This window comes from Moschus berezovskii, chromosome 24 (assembly GCF_049115385.1).
Source record: "Moschus berezovskii isolate FMDL1 chromosome 24, NW_MosBer_1.0, whole genome shotgun sequence".
NCBI lineage: Eukaryota > Metazoa > Chordata > Mammalia > Artiodactyla > Moschidae > Moschus > Moschus berezovskii.
The window spans coordinates 1458812-1477927 of record NC_142483.1 but is presented as its reverse complement, the minus strand read 5'-3'; the positions used below and the strand labels follow the sequence as shown (position 1 = coordinate 1477927).

Sequence of the window (19116 nt, the reverse complement as noted above, 5' to 3'; positions counted from 1 at the left end):
TAATGAAAAGGACATCTTTTTTGGGTGTTAGTTCTAAAAGGTCTTGTAGGTCTTCATAGAGCTAGGATTGGACTCTCCAAAATACACTGACGCCCAAAACCAATTAGCCAAAGCGGAAGGGGCTATTAAGACTGAAAAGGGATGGTGGGAATTGCCAAGTGGCAAATTATTGGTACCAGAGGAGCACCCACTCTGGTAAGCCAAACACACCAAGCGACCCACCTAGGCCATGGTAAACTGGAAGAGCTAATTCAAAGGTATTTCCTGGTTCCCCGCCTCTCTTCCCCACGCAGGACAGAATCTCAGAACCGCACTGCCTGCTCACGGGTCAATGCTGCCTCTCGGCTCAGACAGAAACCCCCAGGGATTCAGGTAAAAGACACGCTGCCGTTGGACACCTGAGAGTGGACTGCGGCTTCACAGAGCACTTGGGGCGGTGTTTCCCAGGCCGCCCGCTCCCCCGCAGCTCGTCCTGGGCCGGCCGCGGCGCCGCGGCTTCCGGCGCTGGGCCCGGGGCGCCGCCCTCCGGGGCGCGAGGCCGCGGCGCGCGCAGGCGGGCGCGGGGCGGGCCGCCCGTTGCCACGGAGACCGGGTCCTCGGGCGCGCGCCGCCATCTTGGGCGCCGGCCGGGCCAATGGGCGGCCGCGCCGTGGCGGACGCTGCGCGGCGGGCGGCGCGTGGGGCCCAGCGCTGCGGCTCAGCTCGGTCCCGGCCATGGAGGCGCCCGCAGCCTGCCCGCCGCTGCCGCTGCTGCTGCTGCTGCTCGCGGCCTGCGCCCCGGCGCCGGGCCGCGCCTCCGCGGACGCGCCGCCGCTGGTCAACGAGGAGGTGAAGCGCACGGTGGACCTGAGCAGCCACCTGGCCAAGGTCACGGCCGAGCTGGTGCTGGCGCACGCGGGCGGCGGCGCCTCGGCCCGCGCCACCGCCTTCCTGCTGGCGCTGGAGCCCGCGCTGGAGGCCCGGCTCGCGCACCTCGGCGTGCAGGTGAGCGGGCGCGGGCGGCGGGCGTGCAGCTGGGCGGGCGGCGGGGCCGGGGCGTGCAGCTGGGCGGGCGGTGGGGCCGGGGCGTGCAGCTGGGCGGGCCTGGGCTGCCGCCGGGACACGTCAGCGCCGGCCTGCGGGGCGCGGGCGGCCGGGGCCGGGGCGCGGGGCGCGGGGAGCCGCCGCCGGCCTCGGCGGTCGGAAACGCAGGTCTCCTGTTTCCAAGGTCGTGCCTCTGAAACCGTTGCGCACAGAACGCATTTCTTACGGCTGCGAAGAACTCTTAAAGAACCGCTCTCTCCTCTTTAAGCTTAAAAACGCGTGCGAGTAATACGGAGCCGAAAGGGAAAGTCCGGTTCGCTGCCTCCCCCGACCCGTTCTCATTCTGCCAGTAAAGCAGGAAACGGCTCCCCAGTCGGCTTCTGTTCCTCCAGGCATTTCAGTGGTCAGTTTTACGTCCCTCGAGGAGGCAGTGTTGGCTTTGGGCCTAGGGAATATGCGTATACACAGGTTTGCCTTTTACTGCTGTTCCCATTAGACAACGTGCATTAAGTGATTACCCAATTATTAGTTGGGAAGATGGTCATTACAGTGTCGTACTTCTGAACTTGGCGCCGTAGAGTTGCCTTTATACACATCATGCTTCCGAAATGACTCCTGTTCCCTTTCAGGCCTCCGCCATGATATAGGACGCAGTTTTACTTCAAGCTTTGTGGAAGGACAGATTAAAACTTCACTTTTATGTTCTGAATGTTAAGTCCTATTCTTTTATAAAAGCTCCTCCTACCTAGCGAGGTTGCCAGAGTGTAACAGACTAGAGCAGAAGCTATCTGGCCATCATGCCTGGAGAGCGTGCTTCTTCCAGCCTGGGTTACTGTACTGGCGTCTTGCTGGGAATTTACCTGGTGTTGGGTGTTGTGGTCGGTATTTTAAGGACATTCTCATTTAACTCTCACAACAGCCCTTCGACGGCTACTCTAACTGCAGGTGAGGGCTGGAGTCTGGGGACTGAGTTCTTTAAACCCCTGCCTGCAGTCTTAGGGTAGAGTCAGGGCTTAGGCTAGTTTGTTTCAGACTTCATTTGTGTTCTTCAGCACACCACACTGCCTCTTCTGGCCTAGGTGAGCAGAGGCAGGGTTCTGCAGGAGTATAAAACCTGCGGTCCCATCACCAGATTTATCCAGTCTTTTTTTTTTTTATTTGGAGTCCAAAAGAGAGGCTGTTTTGTACCTCTCTCTCAATGGGGGACATAACCGATGATAAACTTAACCAGGACGATGTGTATTTTCCAACAACTGACTGGGAGTCTTGGTACAGTTGCTTGGAGTTTTTTCAGGGAATTATGTTCACCCTTACATGTAGAATTTCCAAAACTGGTGGAAGGGACTGCGGCGATCTGTGACTAGGGGCCAGTAGTTCCTTGTCTCCTTGCCACCAAAGACATTTTTCCTTTCATTTGCCTCCTATATTTGAAATCTTTTGTGTCTCTAATCTTTTGTTAGTTCAGGCAGTGAATCTGGTAAATACTTTAAAATGAAGAGGAGTAGTTCTCAAGACAAAAATCACCATATAACTGAACAATGACAGCTCCTGATAAACAGGAGTGTACTAGAGTGTTCCCACTGTGATAAGAGTCTAGCCAAAGAAGTGGAATTGTTGTGTTTGTTAGGCTGTTTGACTCTGTTGAGGATGATCGTGTACTGACTTTTAGGCTTTTTGAGATGCCACAGATAGCTCTCTCATTACAGCTGCGTATGCTCTACTGGGGATCACCGCTTCAGCCCTAAAAGCTGGTCTTAAATTGCTTTCTTTTGTTGGAGGCGGGGCTGGCAGAGAGCTAGTGGTGGGTGTGTGAGTTTTCCCTTAGCACCTGCTCCACAGGCTCATTCGAGACGCCTGCTCTCCCCCAGAGGGAGCCTGCAGCCTGCTGGGGTCGGCGTCCTCCCTGTGGTTACACACTGGGCTGCAGGGAAGGGGAGGGGGTGCGTCGTGCCGTTGCTTGTGCCACTGTCCATCTCTTCTTTGCACGTAAAGTCAGGTTTCATTATGCATGAGACTTTTCTACCATAACAGCAAATAATGCTGGGGTTTTTCCCATGCATACTTGAGTGTAAATGAAGAAGAAAATCTCCAGAAAGAAACCTTTCCTGCCTTTATATTTGGGAGTGTGAAGTGTATTTGGAAGGATAATTTTAATTTGTATGTGTGTATTTGATCATTCAGGAAAATACTGTGGTTTTATGGAGCATATTCTACAGCTTATTCAGTGCAAAAGTCAGTCTTTTGAAGTGTTCCTGTATTTTGGTTGAAAAATTGTTAACTGAAACCAGAATTCGATCTTCACAAAGTTCTGGCAGCTGGAATTCTTTAATGTGGACATTATGAGGCAGTTAGTTAATTGCTGACTCAGTTTAGAGTCTGAAAGACAAAAAGAATAACTTCCTTTGTCCTGTTGCAGGTGAAGGGAGAGGATGAGGAGGAGAGCAACCTGGAAGTGAGAGAAACCAAAGTTCAGGGTAAAAGGTAAGTGACAGTTGGAATGCCTCTGTCTTGCCGCCTCTGGTTGCAGGTTATCGCTCGGGGGTGGAATCTTACCAGGAGAGTGGCTTGGCGCGCGCCCGGCGTATCAGAGGCTGTTTTGGTCAGCGCACCTGTGAGCGTCTTTTCATGTCGGCCAGCGTTCTGTTGTGTGGCTCTGCTGCAATGTTTTCAACACTTACCCTGTTATTGGACATTTGGGTTGTTTGACACTCTTACAAACAACCTTGAGATGAACATGTCGACGTTTGTTGTTTTCATTTTGTTTGAGGGTTTTTTGGCCGCACTGCATGGCTTGCGGGATCTTCCCCTGAGGCACCGCAGTGGAAGCCCAGAACCTAACCCCTTGGCCACCAGGGAACTCCCTGGACGTTTGTCTTAAAAGGCTTAAATTAATAGGTTGAAGGTAATCTCTTAGAGGCAAGTGGTGTTACCTTGGCACAAAATATCGCTGTGACTTTGCACCGTTCTTTTTTCAGTGTTCTGGTCTCTTGTTTCTCCTCGTTCTTCCTGCAGCGGGAGATTCTTCACAGTCAAGCTCCCAGTGGCTCTTGATCCTGGGGCCAAGATCTCAGTCATCGTGGAAGCCGTTTACACCCATGTGCTTCAGCCGTATCCAACCCAGATCACGCAGTCGGAGAAGCAGTTCGTGGTGTTTGAGGGGAATCATTACTTCTACTCCCCCTACCCGACCAGGACGCAGACCACGCGTGTGAAGCTCGCCTCCCGGAACGTCGAGAGCTACACCAAGCTGGGGAACCCCACGCGCTCCGAGGACCTCCTGGACTACGGGCCCTTCCACGACGTCCCTGCCTTCAGTCAGGTGGGCCCTTGCAGCGCTCGTCTATTCTGGAGTCCTAGAGGGCCTGCTCGTTGAGAGGCTTGGCTGGGAATCCAGGGCCCTTTGTAAAATCAACCCAAGGGTTTTAATCTGCTGAGAAGTGACCCCATGGGGCTCATTGCGCTCCTCCTGGGAGTTCAGGTAGAGGCTGCGGCTTGAGGAGACTTTTTAAAGGAGGTGGGACTTGGGGCACAAGCAGACAGAGCATCTTGGGCAGAGGTGTCACAGTGGCATCCGCGCGCTGCTTCAAGGCTTCAGCCAGCCTTTCTCTGTTTTCGCTCTGTGCTCTCAGGGTAGGTTTTTTTTAAATCTCTTGTGTACTGTCGAATGGTTTTTCAAAAAACTCAGCCAGTTAGTTATGGCACCAGCAGTGTCTGACTGCCCGTTTCCCCACACTCTTGTCAGTACTGGCGTTAAATGCGATCGTGTATGCTTAATAATTCAATTGGGTCTTTGAAAATCTAGTCATAGAATGAATGAGGTGGCCAGAGGTATAAGAAATAAAATACACCTTATCTTGTCCATTTCTTGGACTTTTGGGAAAGGTGTTTTGCTTTTTTTTTTTTATCCCTTCCAGTTTGAGATATAATTGACATACAGCCCTGAGGAAGTTAAAGGCTTCCAGTGCAATGATTTGACTTCCTCATGAAACAGTTATCACAGGGAGCATAGCGCACATTCATCAGCTCGTACAAAGTTAAAGAAATAGTTGCCTGTTCAGACCTTGGCTTCAGTTGTAGTTCTTATGGGGCGAAAGGCTGTGAAATTAAAAAAAAAAAATTAAACAGAAAAAACTCTTTTCTTGAGAACTCTTTTAAGATTTACTCTCTGAACCTTCATATATAATGTACAGCGATAGTAATTAAATTTTTCATGTTGGACATTATATCCCAGGACTTATTTATGTCATAAACAGAAGTTTGTGCCTTCTGACTGCCTTCATCCAATCCCCTTCCCTCCACCCCCGCAGCCCCCACCCCCTGCCTCTGGGAGCCACAAATCTGGTCTCCTTTTCTGTGAATTTGTCTTTCCTCTCCCCATTTTTAAATTGGGTCATTTGGTTTTTGATGTTGAGCTGTACAAGTTCATATTATATCCTGGATGCTAACCCCTAATGGGCTGTGTCATTTGCAAATGTCTTCTTCCATTCATAGGTAACCTTTCATTTTGTTGATAGTTTATACTTAGCTGTGCAGGTTTTTAAATTTATATTTTCTGGTCCTTTTGTCATTTTACCTTTAAAAATTTTTTTATTCAATTTATTTAAGCTAAAAAGAAACAATAGTTCACCGATTTCTGCAACCCATGTCTCAGGCAATCACCAGTCTGTTCTTTGTATCTGTGACCAGAAAGGTTTCCTGATACTGACTTCAGGGCCTCTGGGTGTTTTTATTTGTAAAATGGGGATAAGTAGTACTTACTTCATTATGATGTTCAGAAGATTAAATGAAACGGTATGTTTATTTAGAGCTCATAAAGGAGTGACTGTCGCATTCATACATGTTAGCTATAAAACAATATATTGTCTTAAAAAAATCTCTTCTGTGAATTTTTCCAGGTAACTTTTCTCCAGGAGAGAACAATCCAGTAATACTACGTGTCTTGCTCAGTTTTAAAAAGCTATTTGTTAACTCACTGGTGACAGTTTATGTCTTCATTAGCTCTTATATATATTGATATTTCCTCGTTACCATTTTTCTTTATTTACAACGGAAGATTTTTAAAGAAGTGTGGAATTTTGTTTATAACCATCCTGGGGCTGAGGTGTAGGCTGACTCCAGTCAGTTTGCCGTGAGCTCGTGTTGATTCCTGTTCCATCCGATCCTTGAGCTCCCTGTTCCTTCCTCTGCAGGACACGTTCAGGGTGCATTCTGAGAACAACAGCCCCTTCCTGACCATCAGCAGCATGACCCGCGTCATCGAGGTCTCCCACTGGGGAAACATTGCCGTGGAGGAGAGCGTGGACCTGAAGCACACGGGGGCCGCGCTGAAGGGGCCTTTCTCACGCTACGATTACCAGAGACAGCCGGACAGTGGGCTCTCCTCCGTCCGTTCGTTTAAGGTGGGGGCTGTTGGGCCTGGACCCTGGGAGACACTGTGCCTGTCTAGTCAGAGATAACTATGGCCCAGCTTCGATCCCTGGTCGGGGAACTAGCAGCGCAGCCCGCCCCCCCCGAAAAAATAGCCCCATTCATGTAAGTAAGCCATTTTCTTTTACAGAAAATGGGGAAACAAAACCAGACCCTGGTATTGCTGACACTTATATATATTTCTTTTTCTTATAATATCGTTTTTAAAAAGCATTTGATTGTATTGCATATACAGTTTTATATCTTTTTTTGTCTTATGAATGAAATCTTATAAGCATGTTCATGTACTTGCATAATACAGAAGGGCTCAGGGAGCAAATAAGACATCATATTTCCCCTTGATTATCAAAATGTGCTAACAGATTTGGAAGTAAATAATTTAAAAGTAAGTAAAAATTTTTAAAAATTGTAAAAAATACTAGGTGGAGAAGCCCCTTTTGTAAATACACCATAAACCGTCTAGTGATTTGATGTGATTTCTTCCATCTTTAGTTTCCCTTCCTGCAAAACAACTTACAGGTTGTTTTTAGCTTTATACTAAGTCTTTAGCATCTGCAGAGGCATTTATGAGAATCTGGCTATTTGCCAGCCTTGACTGAGAAACAGAGGAGCTATCTGGAACTCCGAAGCCTCTTGGGGGAAGTTAGGCTTTCCTGAGGTGGTTTCCCCGGAGCCGGCTTCATTACGGAGTGCTGCAGTGAGGCGCTTGGGGCAGGACACGTCTCCTGGGCTCAGTGGTACTGCTTGGGTCCGCTTCTGGAGTCTTCAAAAAGCCTGCTCGCTCTCTGCAGACCATCCTCCCCGCCGCGGCCCAGGACGTGTACTACCGCGACGAGATCGGCAACGTGTCCACCAGCCACCTGCTCGTCCTGGATGACTCCGTGGAGATGGAGATCCGGCCTCGCTTCCCGCTCTTCGGCGGCTGGAAGACCCACTACATCGTCGGCTACAACCTCCCAAGCTACGAGTACCTCTACAACCTGGGTCAGTCCTCAGTAACTAGAGGGCGGGAAAGGCAGAGGCTGCCTTTTCTTTCCTGTGGGGTTTCTCGTCATCGTGGTGTGTGATGATCTGATGGGGAGGGCACGTTCTCCTCATTCTCAGGAGGGCTGGCATCAGGAGCCCCTTCTCACGGGTGGCTTCTGTGTCCCCAGCGCACTGACAGCTGTCTCTGGAGCCGTCAGACGTGGGGCGCTCCTGCAGCGAGTTGGCTGACGTGCTCTTTCACGAGCAGCGGGCACTTGGCGGTGGCCGGTGTCTGCTCGTATGGTGCTTAGGGCCTGGGTACTAGTACTTGCTGGAAAGGCGCACACGAACTGCTCACCGCTGTGTCTGCTCAACCCTCAGGAGACCAGTACGCGTTGAAGATGAGGCTGGTGGACCACGTGTTTGATGAGCAGGTCATAGACTCTCTGACCGTGAAGATCATCCTGCCAGAAGGGGCCAAGTGAGTGTGACCTCCCTTCCTGTCTCTCCTGGTCCCGCCCTCTTGGTACCTTGGGGATGCTGGGTTCCAGGGCGTAGAGGAGGGGCTTCTGGCAGTTTAACCTGGGACATCCACAGCAGGCCTAGGTGATGGCCCGGGGCCGACGGGTGCCCGCCAGCAGGAAAGAATGCAGAGTTGAGGCAGGCGGGGTGACCTTTGCTGTGCTCCTCACAGAGGGAAGGACAGTGCAGACAGTCTGTCCTGTCTGGGCTGGTCACACCAGGTTCAGAAGGGTGAGGTTCAGATGGTGTTTCGGGTTTCATGGTTATGGACAGAGGAGCTGTCTTTGGCCGATTTAAGCAGAAAGCAAGGAACCTGGAAGGGTGAGGGATCTCATCGGAAGACGGCCTCCGCAGAACCAGGATGGGGCGGACAGAGCCCAGCATCTCCATGAGTCCAGCTGGTGGAAAGCAGTGGGCCCTCATGGGGCCACATGCCCTTGGCATGAGGGACAAAACGTGCTCACACGCAGGCTTTTCTGGCAGTGGGCCCGTGGTCTCAGGGCCAGGTGGAACCCGTGCTGGGCGGGGAGCGGAGTGGAGTAGGACTGGGAGCCTGGATGGTCCCTGGGCCTTGGGATCCTCGCTGTGCAGCCCGCTGGGGAGTGCGGTTTGTCAGGCTGTCTCGCCCCGTCTCCTCCAGGAACATCCAGGTGGACAGTCCCTATGAGATCAGCCGCGGTCCTGACGAGCTGCACTACACCTACCTGGACACGTTCGGCCGCCCTGTCGTTGTGGCCCACAAGAAAAACCTGGTGGAGCAGCACATCCGGGACATCGTGGTAGGCACGCCCGCCTGCGCCTCGGGGGCAGCCCCTCGGGGGGCGGGCCGGGCCGGCGGCCTGGGGAGGCCCCGCCCCCGGGGCTCTGAGCCGGGCGGCCTGGTCAGCAGCGTTCCCGCCCCCAGGTGCACTACACCTTCAACAAGGTGATCATGCTGCAGGAGCCGCTGCTGGTGGTGGCGGCCTTCTACATCCTCTTCTTCACCGTCATCGCCTACGTCAGGCTGGACTTCTCCATAACGAAGGTGCCCGCCCTCCTGGGGCCCCGGCTGGCCCTTAACCTTGGAGCCCCTCCTCCTGTTGCTGTCAGCTCGGGCATGTGATGCTGCGGGGCTGGGTGCCGCAGGGCGGCGCATGCTGTGGAGTGGGCGGCGGGCAGCGCATGTGCTGGGGCGAGGCGCCCCACCGGGCAGGAGGTGGGGCGTCTGGCCGGGCGGAGCGGTGTGCAGACAGCAGGGCGGTCTTCAGTGGGGCCGTGGTTTTGAACAGGGACCTTGGTCCCGCAGGCTGGCCGGGGTGGGGGTGCGCCAGGCGGCGGCCAGTTAGCCCTGTCGCGTGGAAGGACTGAGTCCACGTTTTACGATGACATATGCCCGTTTCCTAAGGTATAAAAACTGATGCTTTCATTAATTTAAAAAATGCTGAGTTTTAAACTAATTCTGCATGTAGACATTTTGTAGGAACAGTAAAAATAAGTCGTGCCCCCTTTACCCGGACGGAGCAGTTAACGCTTGGCTCCTTCTGTCTGTAATTTTCTCCCTGAACCATCTGAGGGGGAGCCGCCGACTTTCCCTGTGTACTCAGGCGTGTGTGCAGCCTGCGGGCGCTGCCTCGAGTGGCAGGAGCACGCGAATGGACCTCGGGAACGTGGTGTCCCGTAAGGACGAGCAGTCCGCAGCCCCGAGGGCGGCATCTAGAGCGCGTGGTTTTCATACCTGAGACTATTGAGGATGTGCGCTGCATCATTTGTCACATTTCCTCAGTCTTCTTTAATCTGAAACATTTTAATTTTGGTTTCTTAACGGTTCTCCCCGAGAATTGCTATTATGCGTTTTTGGTGAGAGTGGGACAAGCTGGTACCGTGTCTGTGGTGCGTGATGTCATGAGGCACCTGGTGTCAGCTGGTCCAGGGTTGGTGGTGTTCACTTCTTGGGTAACTTGGTGCTTGTCTGTTTTTTTTTTTTTTTCCATCAGAAAGTTACTGTTTTTGCAATTAGTACACAGTCTGTTTGAGGCTGTATGAATACTGTATAGGTTCACCCAGTAGTTAACGGTTCAGTATTGGCTCTTGTCTGGACCTGTTGGCAGTTGTGTGGCTGAGAAACTACGGGGAAAGGCTCCCCTTGCTGGCTGGCTGTCTGGATTCAGTGCTGTTTGGTTGGATCACTGTCCACCGCGCTCTGCAGTAGGGCCACGTCTAAAGGGCTGTGGTGGCCAAGGAGCTCGGGCTGCGTCCTTAGATCCTAGAAACAGTTGGAGGTGCTGAGCGGGAGGGAGACGCACTGAAGGTCCTGGAAGCCCCCGGCCGAGCTCTCCCCTCCCTCAGCACCTCCCTGCCCTTGCACGGGCCCCCTGGCGTTAGCGCACCTTTCACCCTGTCCATCTCTCCTGCCCGACCTGGGTGTGAAGGTCTGCCTCGTCTTCCCGGCCTCGCGCTGCCCACTGCCGAGCTGACCAGCACCAGTGTCGGCGAGTGTGCTCCTCTGGCTTCACAGCTGGGGGCGGTGCTCCCTGGGAGGTGACGGTCAGAGCAGGCTCGGGCCCACATGTCGTCACACACGTGTCTCCCCAGGACCCAGCTGCAGAAGCTAGGATGAAGGTGGCCTGCATCACAGAGCAGGTCTTGACCCTGGTCAACAAGAGACTAGGTCTCTACCGTCACTTTGACGAGACAGTCAACAGGTACAAACAGTCCCGAGATGTGTCCACCCTCAACAGCGGCAAGAAGAGCCTGGAGACGGAGCACAAGGCCTTGACCAGCGAGGTGGCGCTGCTGCAGTCCAGGCTGAAGACCGAGGGCTCCGACCTGTGCGACAAAGTGAGTGTCCGCCACTGCTGAGCGCCCGGCTTGTTTCTGCCTAGGCCCACGTAGCCAACAGTGTGGGACACCCCGGCCCGCCGCTGGCTTGTGGGGCAGGCACGCCCGTTGTGTTTCCGTGTTGCATGTTCCCCCGGGGGCGTGAGATCTGGGGTCTCAGGGCCTGCACAGCACTGTCCCCGGGGCCAGTGTGGAGCGCTGCCCCTCCAGCTGCTAGGGCTGTGGGGAGGAGCACGGCTTAGAATGACAACTTGGAATTCAGGCTCTGAGTCATGCTGTGTGAGCCTGGCAGGCTCCCTAACTTGGGTGCCTCAGTTTCTCTAAATTGGGGCGGGGGCGTTGAGTCCTTGCTGAGCTCGCAGCCGTCGTGGCTGTCAAGCCTGTCGGTGTGTGTGAAGTGTAGGGAGCCCGGGGACAAGGCCGAGAGCCCCCGACCACCCGCCCCCTGCTGTCACCCTGTGCTGTTCTCTTCAGCGCACCTGCCCTCTGACCCGCTTAGTCACGTCCTCAAGCATGTACTGTCTGCTGGCTTCCTGGTGGCGGGATGCCTGTCTGTCTCGTCTGCTATTTCCCAGAGTGCAGACTCGTGCCCGGCACCGTGGCTCATAGATACTCGCTATGTGTCAAACGAATGTGGCTGTAAAGGCCTCAGCCTGACACCCAGTCAGGGGTAACGCATGCTGCCTGCCCTGCTGGCGGTACTTTGCCTGACAGTCTCTGGCCCAGTCTGGCAGCGGGAGGGAAGAGAACGGATGTTCAGAGTGCTTGTGTGTGTCCAGCACCGGGCCGGGGGGCTTGTGTGTTTTCACAGTTGATGCTCACAGTCTTCACAGCTGGGGCCAGGGGCGGTGAAAGGCCTGGCTCCCCGGGGCCAGAGACTGAAGGCTCATGGGGTGAAGCTGGCCTTTCCCCCACGTCCCTGCCTTGGGGATTGGTGCAGGGACGCTCTCGACCCTGCCCTGCTCTTGCCCCGGCCAGGTGAGTGAAATGCAGAGACTGGATGCCCAGGTCAAGGAGCTGGTCCTGAAGGCGGCAGTGGAGGCCGAGCGGCTGGTGGCCGGCAAGCTCAAGAAAGACACGTACATCGAGAACGAGAAACTCATCTCGGGAAAGCGGCAGGAGCTCGTCAGCAAGATCGACCACATTCTGGATGCCCTGTAGCCCTGCCGAGGGCAGGCTTGGGCGTGAATGGCAAGGCCCTTAGAGGCCGGCTTCTGGATTTTGCAAAATGCTTTCAAGGAAGACAGAAGTCAGGCCCTACTTCAAGCAACTCAAGAAGCTTAATTTTTGTCCCTAAAATATTCCTTTAAAACAACAGAAGTTAAATGTCATGAAAAACAAAGTATCTTTGTGTTTTCAACAAAGAAGGTTTTGAGTTGGTTTTCTTTATTCTGAATCCTAGGATATTTTTGGCACCTGTAAGCCCCTTGTTTCATGGCCTTCTGATTCCTGATGTGTGGGTATTTTACAAGCGTGTGTGTTTTTTAAAGTACTGCGTGTGACCAAGTGATAATAAAGCTGGGAGTGTGAACTAGGGTTTTGTTGTACTGAAAATCTCTCATAACTTATTTCTTAACTTTGGGGATGGTACTTTAATCAAGTGCTTTTTATCCACTAAACAACAGATTTGCAAAAAATGGCTTTGCTCCTGGGAGCAAGTTTGTGTGGCGAGTATAGGTTCATCTTACATCTGGGAACCCTGACGCCACAAAGGGAAAGTGGCCGGGGTGAGGCCCTGGAGCCGCGTGGAGGGCTATGGAGCACCCGGGGCTCGCGTTCTTTCCGGCACTAAGGCGACAGCGGAGCGGAGTCCGTGCGGACAGCGGCGACGTGGCGGACGGCCCGGCAGGCCCTCTGCGGGCGCCCACTGCAGAGCCCGGGCGGGACGGCCGTGCAAGGCCCGGGGGCTCTGCAGGCCGCGCGCTCCACGCCCAGAGCCGGGGAAGGGCCGGCGGTGCGGGCGGCCCGCTCAGCTCTGACTCCGGCAGAGCGCCCGCTGTGTCCCGGGCCCCGGGCGCGGGGCCGGCCTCCGCGGCAGCCCCTCGCGCGCCCAGCGACGCCCTGCCCCTGCTCCGGGGCGTCTCCTGCATCTGGCGCCGCGGCCCGCCTCGCCCGGAGGCGCCCTCGGCCGTCGGCCGGCTCCTCCTCCCGCCGCCCGCCGAGCTCGGGTGATTCCTCACTGCGGAGCGGGAGGAGGAGGGACCGCGGGGCCGGGGCCGAGGCCGCGCGCCGGGGAGCGCCCCCTGCCGGGCCGGCGGGCCGCGCGCAGGCCGCCGAGCGCGCCGTCCGGGCCGAGTGCGCAGGCGCAGAGGGCCCGGCGGCGAGCGCGGCCCGGGGAGCCGCGCGTGCGCAAGGCCGCCCCGGCCTGGGGGCGAGGGCGCCACCTAGGGGCGCGCGCCGGGCGCGGCCGCCCGGCCCGGACCAGAGGTGCGCCGCGGCGGCCGGGCTCGTCCGTCACCCCGCGCGGCCCGCCGAGGCCTGCGCGCCGGCCGCCCCGGCTCCGCGCTTCCTCGGCTGCGGGCCGCGGGCCGCCCTGCGCCGCCCGGGCCCCGGCTTGGCCCGCGGCCAGTGGGGCCCGGCGCCCCCCGCTAGGCCAGCGGCCGGCCCGAGGTGCGCCGGCCCGAGGTGCCCTGGACGAGGGCCCGGCCCCTGCTCGCGCGCCTGCCTCCGCCCGGGTCCCCGGCGGGGCGCGTGCCCCTGGGCCACGCGCGGTCCAGGCCCCCAGGCCCGCCTGCCATCGGCCCATCATCCGACGCCGCGGTCCAGCCCGGTGGCCCGGCCTCGAGCTGGCGCATGGCCGGGGGCCCGCGGAGGAGAAGGGGCCGCGCGTCAGCCGCCCGCTCCATTTGTCTTGGAGGCTGACACGGAGAAACCCCAGAGGGCCGAGTGCGCCCTCACAGTTTCACCACAAGTATCCTGGCCGGGCGTCTGGCGCCGAGCTGATAGTGCAGCCCGCCACAGGCCCGCCGGAAGCGCTGCCAGCGGCTGGGGCCGCGGCCCCGGCAGGAAAGGCCCCGCCTGCTGCCCGGACGGCGGGGCCTGAACCTGCGCACCCACCGGTCACCTGCCTGGGTGGCCAGGGAGGCGACTCAGGGAAGACGGAGCCTGCAGACCGGGCCAGGCCTGAGCCGGAGCTAGGGGTGGCCTTCCCTCCCGTGGCGCAGCCCCCATGGTGCCCCCGACCCGGCCCTCCACATTTTAGCCTCCCTGCGGTCACTGGTCCCATGGTCGCTGCAACAGGCCAGAATCAAGTGCAGGGAAACGTGTAAACAGAGAGCCCGGGTGGGCTGCGGGGAGACCCAGCAGATGGGGCATGGTTAGGGGAGCGGTCTCCCCGTCCGGAGGATCTGCAGGTGCCCGACTCCAACCCCCTTGTGGCCTTCCATTCAGGACGTGGAATCCAGGAAGATCCATCTTAAGATGAGAAAGACAGGAGCCCCTTTCAATGCTGGAGGGGAAGAAGGAGGTCCCGGGGCGGGAAACGTTGCCGATCCGGAGAGAAGGGGCCAGTGGAGGGAAGGGTCTCGAACCACAGGGCCTTGAGGGCCGAAGCGGGTTTCACGGGAGATCTCTGAGCGCTGGGCCGTGCCTCCCCGCAGCTGCGTGCAGGAAGCCAGTGGGGACCCTGCCGATTCATTTCACTGTTGTCTTTACTGTGTGTCAGGCAGGATTTTAGGCACTGGGGACACAAGAAGTAGACAAGACGCTTTGTGACTTTCAGAAGGATGAGAAACTGGAAGATAAATCCTTGTAGGTAGAGCTGAGTGTTCTGAAGGAAGTGAAATAGGTGATGTGATCCACGGAGTTGGCTGCAGGCCTGGGGAGGCTCCCACGGCTGGCTGAAGGGCTGAGCGAGCCCTGCAGATACTGCTGCCCCCACCCCTGGTGTCTCTCTGCCCCCCGCCCCCCCCACCAGAACCTCCTGCTCCCAAGTCTTCCCTCTGGGTGGCCCCCCGTCCTTGGGCAGGTCCCTTCCCTCTGGGCTTGAAGTCTTCCTGCACAAACTGACTTCTGAGGGTCCTTCCAGTCCTGACAGTCTGGGGTGGATGTTGGACCAGCCTGTGCCCAGGGAGGGGGAGGCACAGGCCTTTGTTTGTTTCCCGGACCGTGGGCAGCAGCTAGGTGGTTGGAAGGGGGACCATCAGCCTGCTGGGGTTCCGTCTGGGTTCTGCAAGTAGCCCGGGACCTTCCCACCTGTTTCCTGACCCAGACAACAGACCCCATCATACCCATGTTATAAGCAGGAGTCTGGACAGGCGGCTGTCACTTACTTGTGTGTTTCTCTGGGGAGCGTGTTGGGGCCCTTTCCAGGCTTGTGAGTTGCAGGCCCCAGCGGAGCTTGACTCGAGGGCCTGTCCCAGCGCGTGTCCACTTGGCTCTAGAGCTCACTCTGTTTCTTGTTTGCGCCTCTTGGGTCACGTTTGGGGTCGATTCTCGATGCCGTGTGTACGGTGTACGCCAGGATGTCCTGACTCAAGAGAGCCTCGCCCTGTGTCCTCTGCCTCTGGATGCCCCCGCCCACAGTGCTGGCCCCCGCAGGCCCATCGGTCCCCACAGGAGGGCTCACAGGCTCCGCCAGGATGGCCACGTGTACCCCCTCCTCAGGGTTCCCCCCACTGCTTGGTGCAGTGTGTACCTGTTGAGTCCCTACAGCAGACCTGGGGAGGGGGTGTCACTCATTTCCGTGAGAACAGGATCCCAGGAAGGAGAGGTGGCCCTTCTGGGGCCACATGTCCGTCAGGCAGGTTAGGGGCCAGACTGGTGGCAGGGACTTGAGGAGTGGCCGCTATAACCTGCCACCCGCCCAATGCTGGGAGCCGTCCCTGACCTGACCTGGCCCGAGACAGGGGTCGCCTGCAAAGCTCTGGGCTGCTCTCGAGTATCGGGGTGATCCCCAGAGAGCAGCTGTGCCCACTGTTGGGAAGGAGAGTCTGGGGGTGACCTGAGGGAAACCATGATTTGGGTGGGGGGCTCTGGGGCCAGACCTGGGAGCATATGAGCCTAACACTCAGCAGCACAGCATCTTTTTCCAGGTACTTGTTAGTGAGGCAAGTGATAACGGCCCTCCACTGGGGGGGATACAGATTGTCACTAGGGAGGGGGCCAGAGGGCCACAAACTCCAGGCAGGCTGCTGGGCTGCTTTGCTGGCTCTGCCACCGCTCAGCTGCCCTGTGACTTCACGTCCCCACCTGGGGAAATGTAACGCTCACTGCTAACTGACGGTCACTGTCGGTGTGAGGCTCGGAGGAGCTGACGGGGCGGGCACTGGCCTGCAGTAAGCTCTGGGTGGGGTCTGTTGTAACAACATTTACACGGTGGCGGGTGGCCACGGCTGGTCAGATGCCCTGTGACTCAGCTGCCATTTCCCAGGGGACCTGAGCCCCTTTTCTCAGGAGCCAGACTCCCCTGGGTACCTGGCCCCGGAGCCTCGGATCCCACACATACGATGGGGAGCCCAGGGTTGCTGTGGGGGTGACACCCCGAGGAGGGGCCGACCCTCGACCGGAGCCTGACCTGGCTCCTCTGGGCCCTCCCCTCCCCTGGGCCTTGACGTCGGGCTTCTGTGCTACTCTCTGCACTGTCCAGGTTTACCAAGAATCCTGCCAGGTCCGTTTAGCTGGAGCACCCCCCCCCCCGCCCTGTGTATCTGATGGGCTCCTCACCGTTTGCCACCCCGCCCTCAGCGAGGCTCTGGGGAGGTTGGTTTGGCCAGAACCCCGCCCACTGGTGTTTCCTCTTAGGCATTGCCACCCACTGCCCGCACCTGCTCCTTGCCTGCAAATTCCCTTCTCCTGGCTGTGCTGAATGCCCCATCTCGTCCCCCACTGCAGGACCCCCCGATGTTGGAGCCTCCAGAATAATGTCTTATTTACTAGGGGTCCTGGGAGACTATACTTGTAGGGCGCACAGCAGGAGTTCAATAAGTGCTGGAATCCCACTTCACACCCCGCCCCCCAGGCCAGCCTCTGGACTCCTGTCGGCTTCTTGTCGCTCTCCTGTGGACAGGTTCTGGGGCTCTATATGAAGCGATTTCTCTGCCGTCGGGGCCTGATTTCCCCTCGCGAGGTCGGGTGGCTGGGCCCTGACCCCTGCGTGGCGAGCGAGGTTCAGGTTTGCCCCAGAGACCCTCCCAGGCTGGTGGGGACTGCGACCCACCCCCCATCACCGCCAGAGGGAGCCCCTGCCCGGGAAATGCATGCACTGTCTCCTGGGCGCAGAGACGGCGCTGTGTGCTGGTCGGGTCGGCTGTGCCATCGGGGCTGTGCCCGGCCCCGCCTGGAGGAGCTCTGTTTGGCAGGGACAGGGGTTCTACTTACAAGGGCGAAGCAGCGTGGTGCCCGCCCAGCAGGTGAGGTGCTGCCCGCCCGGCCCCCTCCCACACTTTGCGGGCTTCCCTGTCACCTCGGGGCGTCCAGGAGCCACCGTCCAGGGGTCTCTGAAAACTGAGCGAGCTGGTGGTGGAGGAGCTCTTAGATGGGGGCCAGTCCACGCCGGCATTTACCGCTGGGTGCTGCTCCTCTGCTCCGGGCAGGGCCTGCGTGGGGACCTGGAGCCTCACACCCCAGGGTCCTCTCCACTGCCCAGCGGGAAACTGGAGGTTAGGGAGGGTTGGCTCAGGGTCCCACGTGGTGAGTGCGGTTCCCAGTGACTGGCTCCCAGCAGGGGCTGGTCACACCACATTGCTCAGGTCTCTGCAACAACTAGTGCCTTTGGTCCAGGCTTCCGTGGGAGCCCGCGGGCACCCCGTGGGCAGAGTGCCGCCTGGACTCCGGGTGGCAGCTCTGGGCCAGGTCCTGAGGGGACCTGGGTACGTCCCCGGGGCTATAGTACCCGCTCTGGAGGCACCCTGCGGTACCCTGAAGGTTGTGGCTCGGCGATGGGACAGCTGGTCTGGGAGATGACCTCCCTGGGCCCCAGCTGGCATCCCTGACGTGTAACAGGCTCATTCCTCGGTCTGGTCCTTGCTGGTCCCAGGCACACCCCCTGATGCCTCTCTCACTGAAACTCTTTCTCTCCTCCAAGGTCCAGCCCTCCATAAACTCCATGAAACCGTGAAATCAGTGACTGCAACAGCCACTGATTTCCTTGGTCTGCGAAGACGTGTCCCTCCTAGTCTGTCTGGAGAAACTCCTATTCGTTCTCTAAAGCCCAGCCCCCAGCATGCCCTGGGAAGGTTGTCCCCCTCTTTCCTGAATGGAGACAGGTGTGCCTCGCCGGGCTTCCTGTAGGTCTGAACTATGATGCTGTGACATGGTCAACTGCATCGGTTTGTATTCAGTCGTTAAAAAGTGCTTCCTGTGTCTTAGAAATTGTGAAAGTAATAATAATACCTGCTCGTGGTAAACACTCAAGCACTGAGAGAGGTGGAAAGGAAAGGTGGATGCTCCCACCTTGCCAGCAGCCCCCAGTTGCCAGTGCCCCTCCCAGAGGAAAACCCCTGCCAGCACTTCCTTGTGCTTCCCGCAGGGAATCCTCCGTGCCCTCACGACCGGGCCCGCGATTTCTCGGCTCTACAGCAATCTGTCTCTGCCCACCCTTCCACACCCACCTCTCAGGGCCTGAGGTGGGCTTCACCTTCCCGGGTGCCCAGGGCTGCTCTGAAGATGCCGCCCCAGCTGGTTTTGCATCCTCCCAGCCCTGATCAGCCGCGTGTAGCCTGGACTCTGGTGGATCACCTTGTCTTTTCTTGCAGAATGTTACTATCATTATGGAAAGCTGAATTCGTTTTCCACCTTCAAAAGTCAGGAGACGGTCCCCAAAAGATTGAGGCCGGGGGCTGGGGCTCAGAGCTTCCAGAACAAAGTTGGGAATACAACTCAAGAGTGGACTCAGATTTAAAGGTGGAAGGCCAGTTACCCTGGCAGCAAACTAAACCTGCCAGTGGGCCTTCGGCCAAGGACCCCACAGGCCTGGAGGAGCCCCGGTCACCTGCGACCCAGTGCCGGCTCGGAGGCTCAGGCGTCCACCCGGCCGGCCGCAGGACGCTTCCAGGCCAAGAGGTCTCTGGAGCCAGCTCCCCCACGCTCCCCTGGCCTCGCATCTCGGTGTCTTTGCACTTGAGGGGCCCGAGCCCGGTGCTGTGGGTCGGGGAGCCAGGGCCTGCCTTCTCTGGCTGTGGCCCGTCCAGCTTTCCTTGCTTCTGCACCCCACCACGTGCCTCTGCTCCGCAGTGGGGGGCAGGGGAGGTTGTTGACGATTCGTGCCTTGGTCTCTCTGCCCGGGGCCTCCTGGTCAGGTGGTGCTTATCAGGGTTCCGCTCCTGTCAGATGGGCCTTCCGGAGCCCGTGGGCGCGGGCTAGGGGGGCGATGGGAGCCCCCCCCGAGGGCCTGGAGGCTGCCTCGCGTCCCTGGCCTTCCCG

The 19116-nt window shown here is 57.7% G+C and overlaps 1 protein-coding gene across 1 annotated transcript; it reads left to right on the top strand.

Moving 5' to 3' along the window:
- The first annotated feature begins 666 nt into the window (after positions 1–666).
- On the top strand, positions 667–12291 carry RPN1 (ribophorin I). The gene is made up of 10 exons (XM_055413441.2): positions 667–984; positions 3440–3504; positions 4036–4342; positions 6213–6422; positions 7242–7434; positions 7798–7897; positions 8579–8717; positions 8843–8962; positions 10510–10755; positions 11734–12291. The coding sequence occupies exons 1-10, from the start codon at positions 715–717 to the stop codon at positions 11914–11916; spliced, it is 1833 nt and encodes a 610-aa protein (XP_055269416.1). The 5' UTR covers positions 667–714; the 3' UTR covers positions 11917–12291.
- Positions 12292–19116: the final 6825 nt, after the last annotated feature.

Bases quoted from the DNA above. Each gene is read 5' to 3' on its own strand.
- RPN1 (XM_055413441.2), top strand. From the start codon at position 715: ATGGAGGCGCCCGCAGCCTGCCCGCCGCTGCCGCTGCTGCTGCTGCTG. The intron at 985-3,439 runs GTGAGCGGGCGC...GTCCTGTTGCAG, and splicing joins TCGCGCACCTCGGCGTGCAG to GTGAAGGGAGAGGATGAGGA. The intron at 6,423-7,241 runs GTGGGGGCTGTT...CGCTCTCTGCAG, and splicing joins CCTCCGTCCGTTCGTTTAAG to ACCATCCTCCCCGCCGCGGC.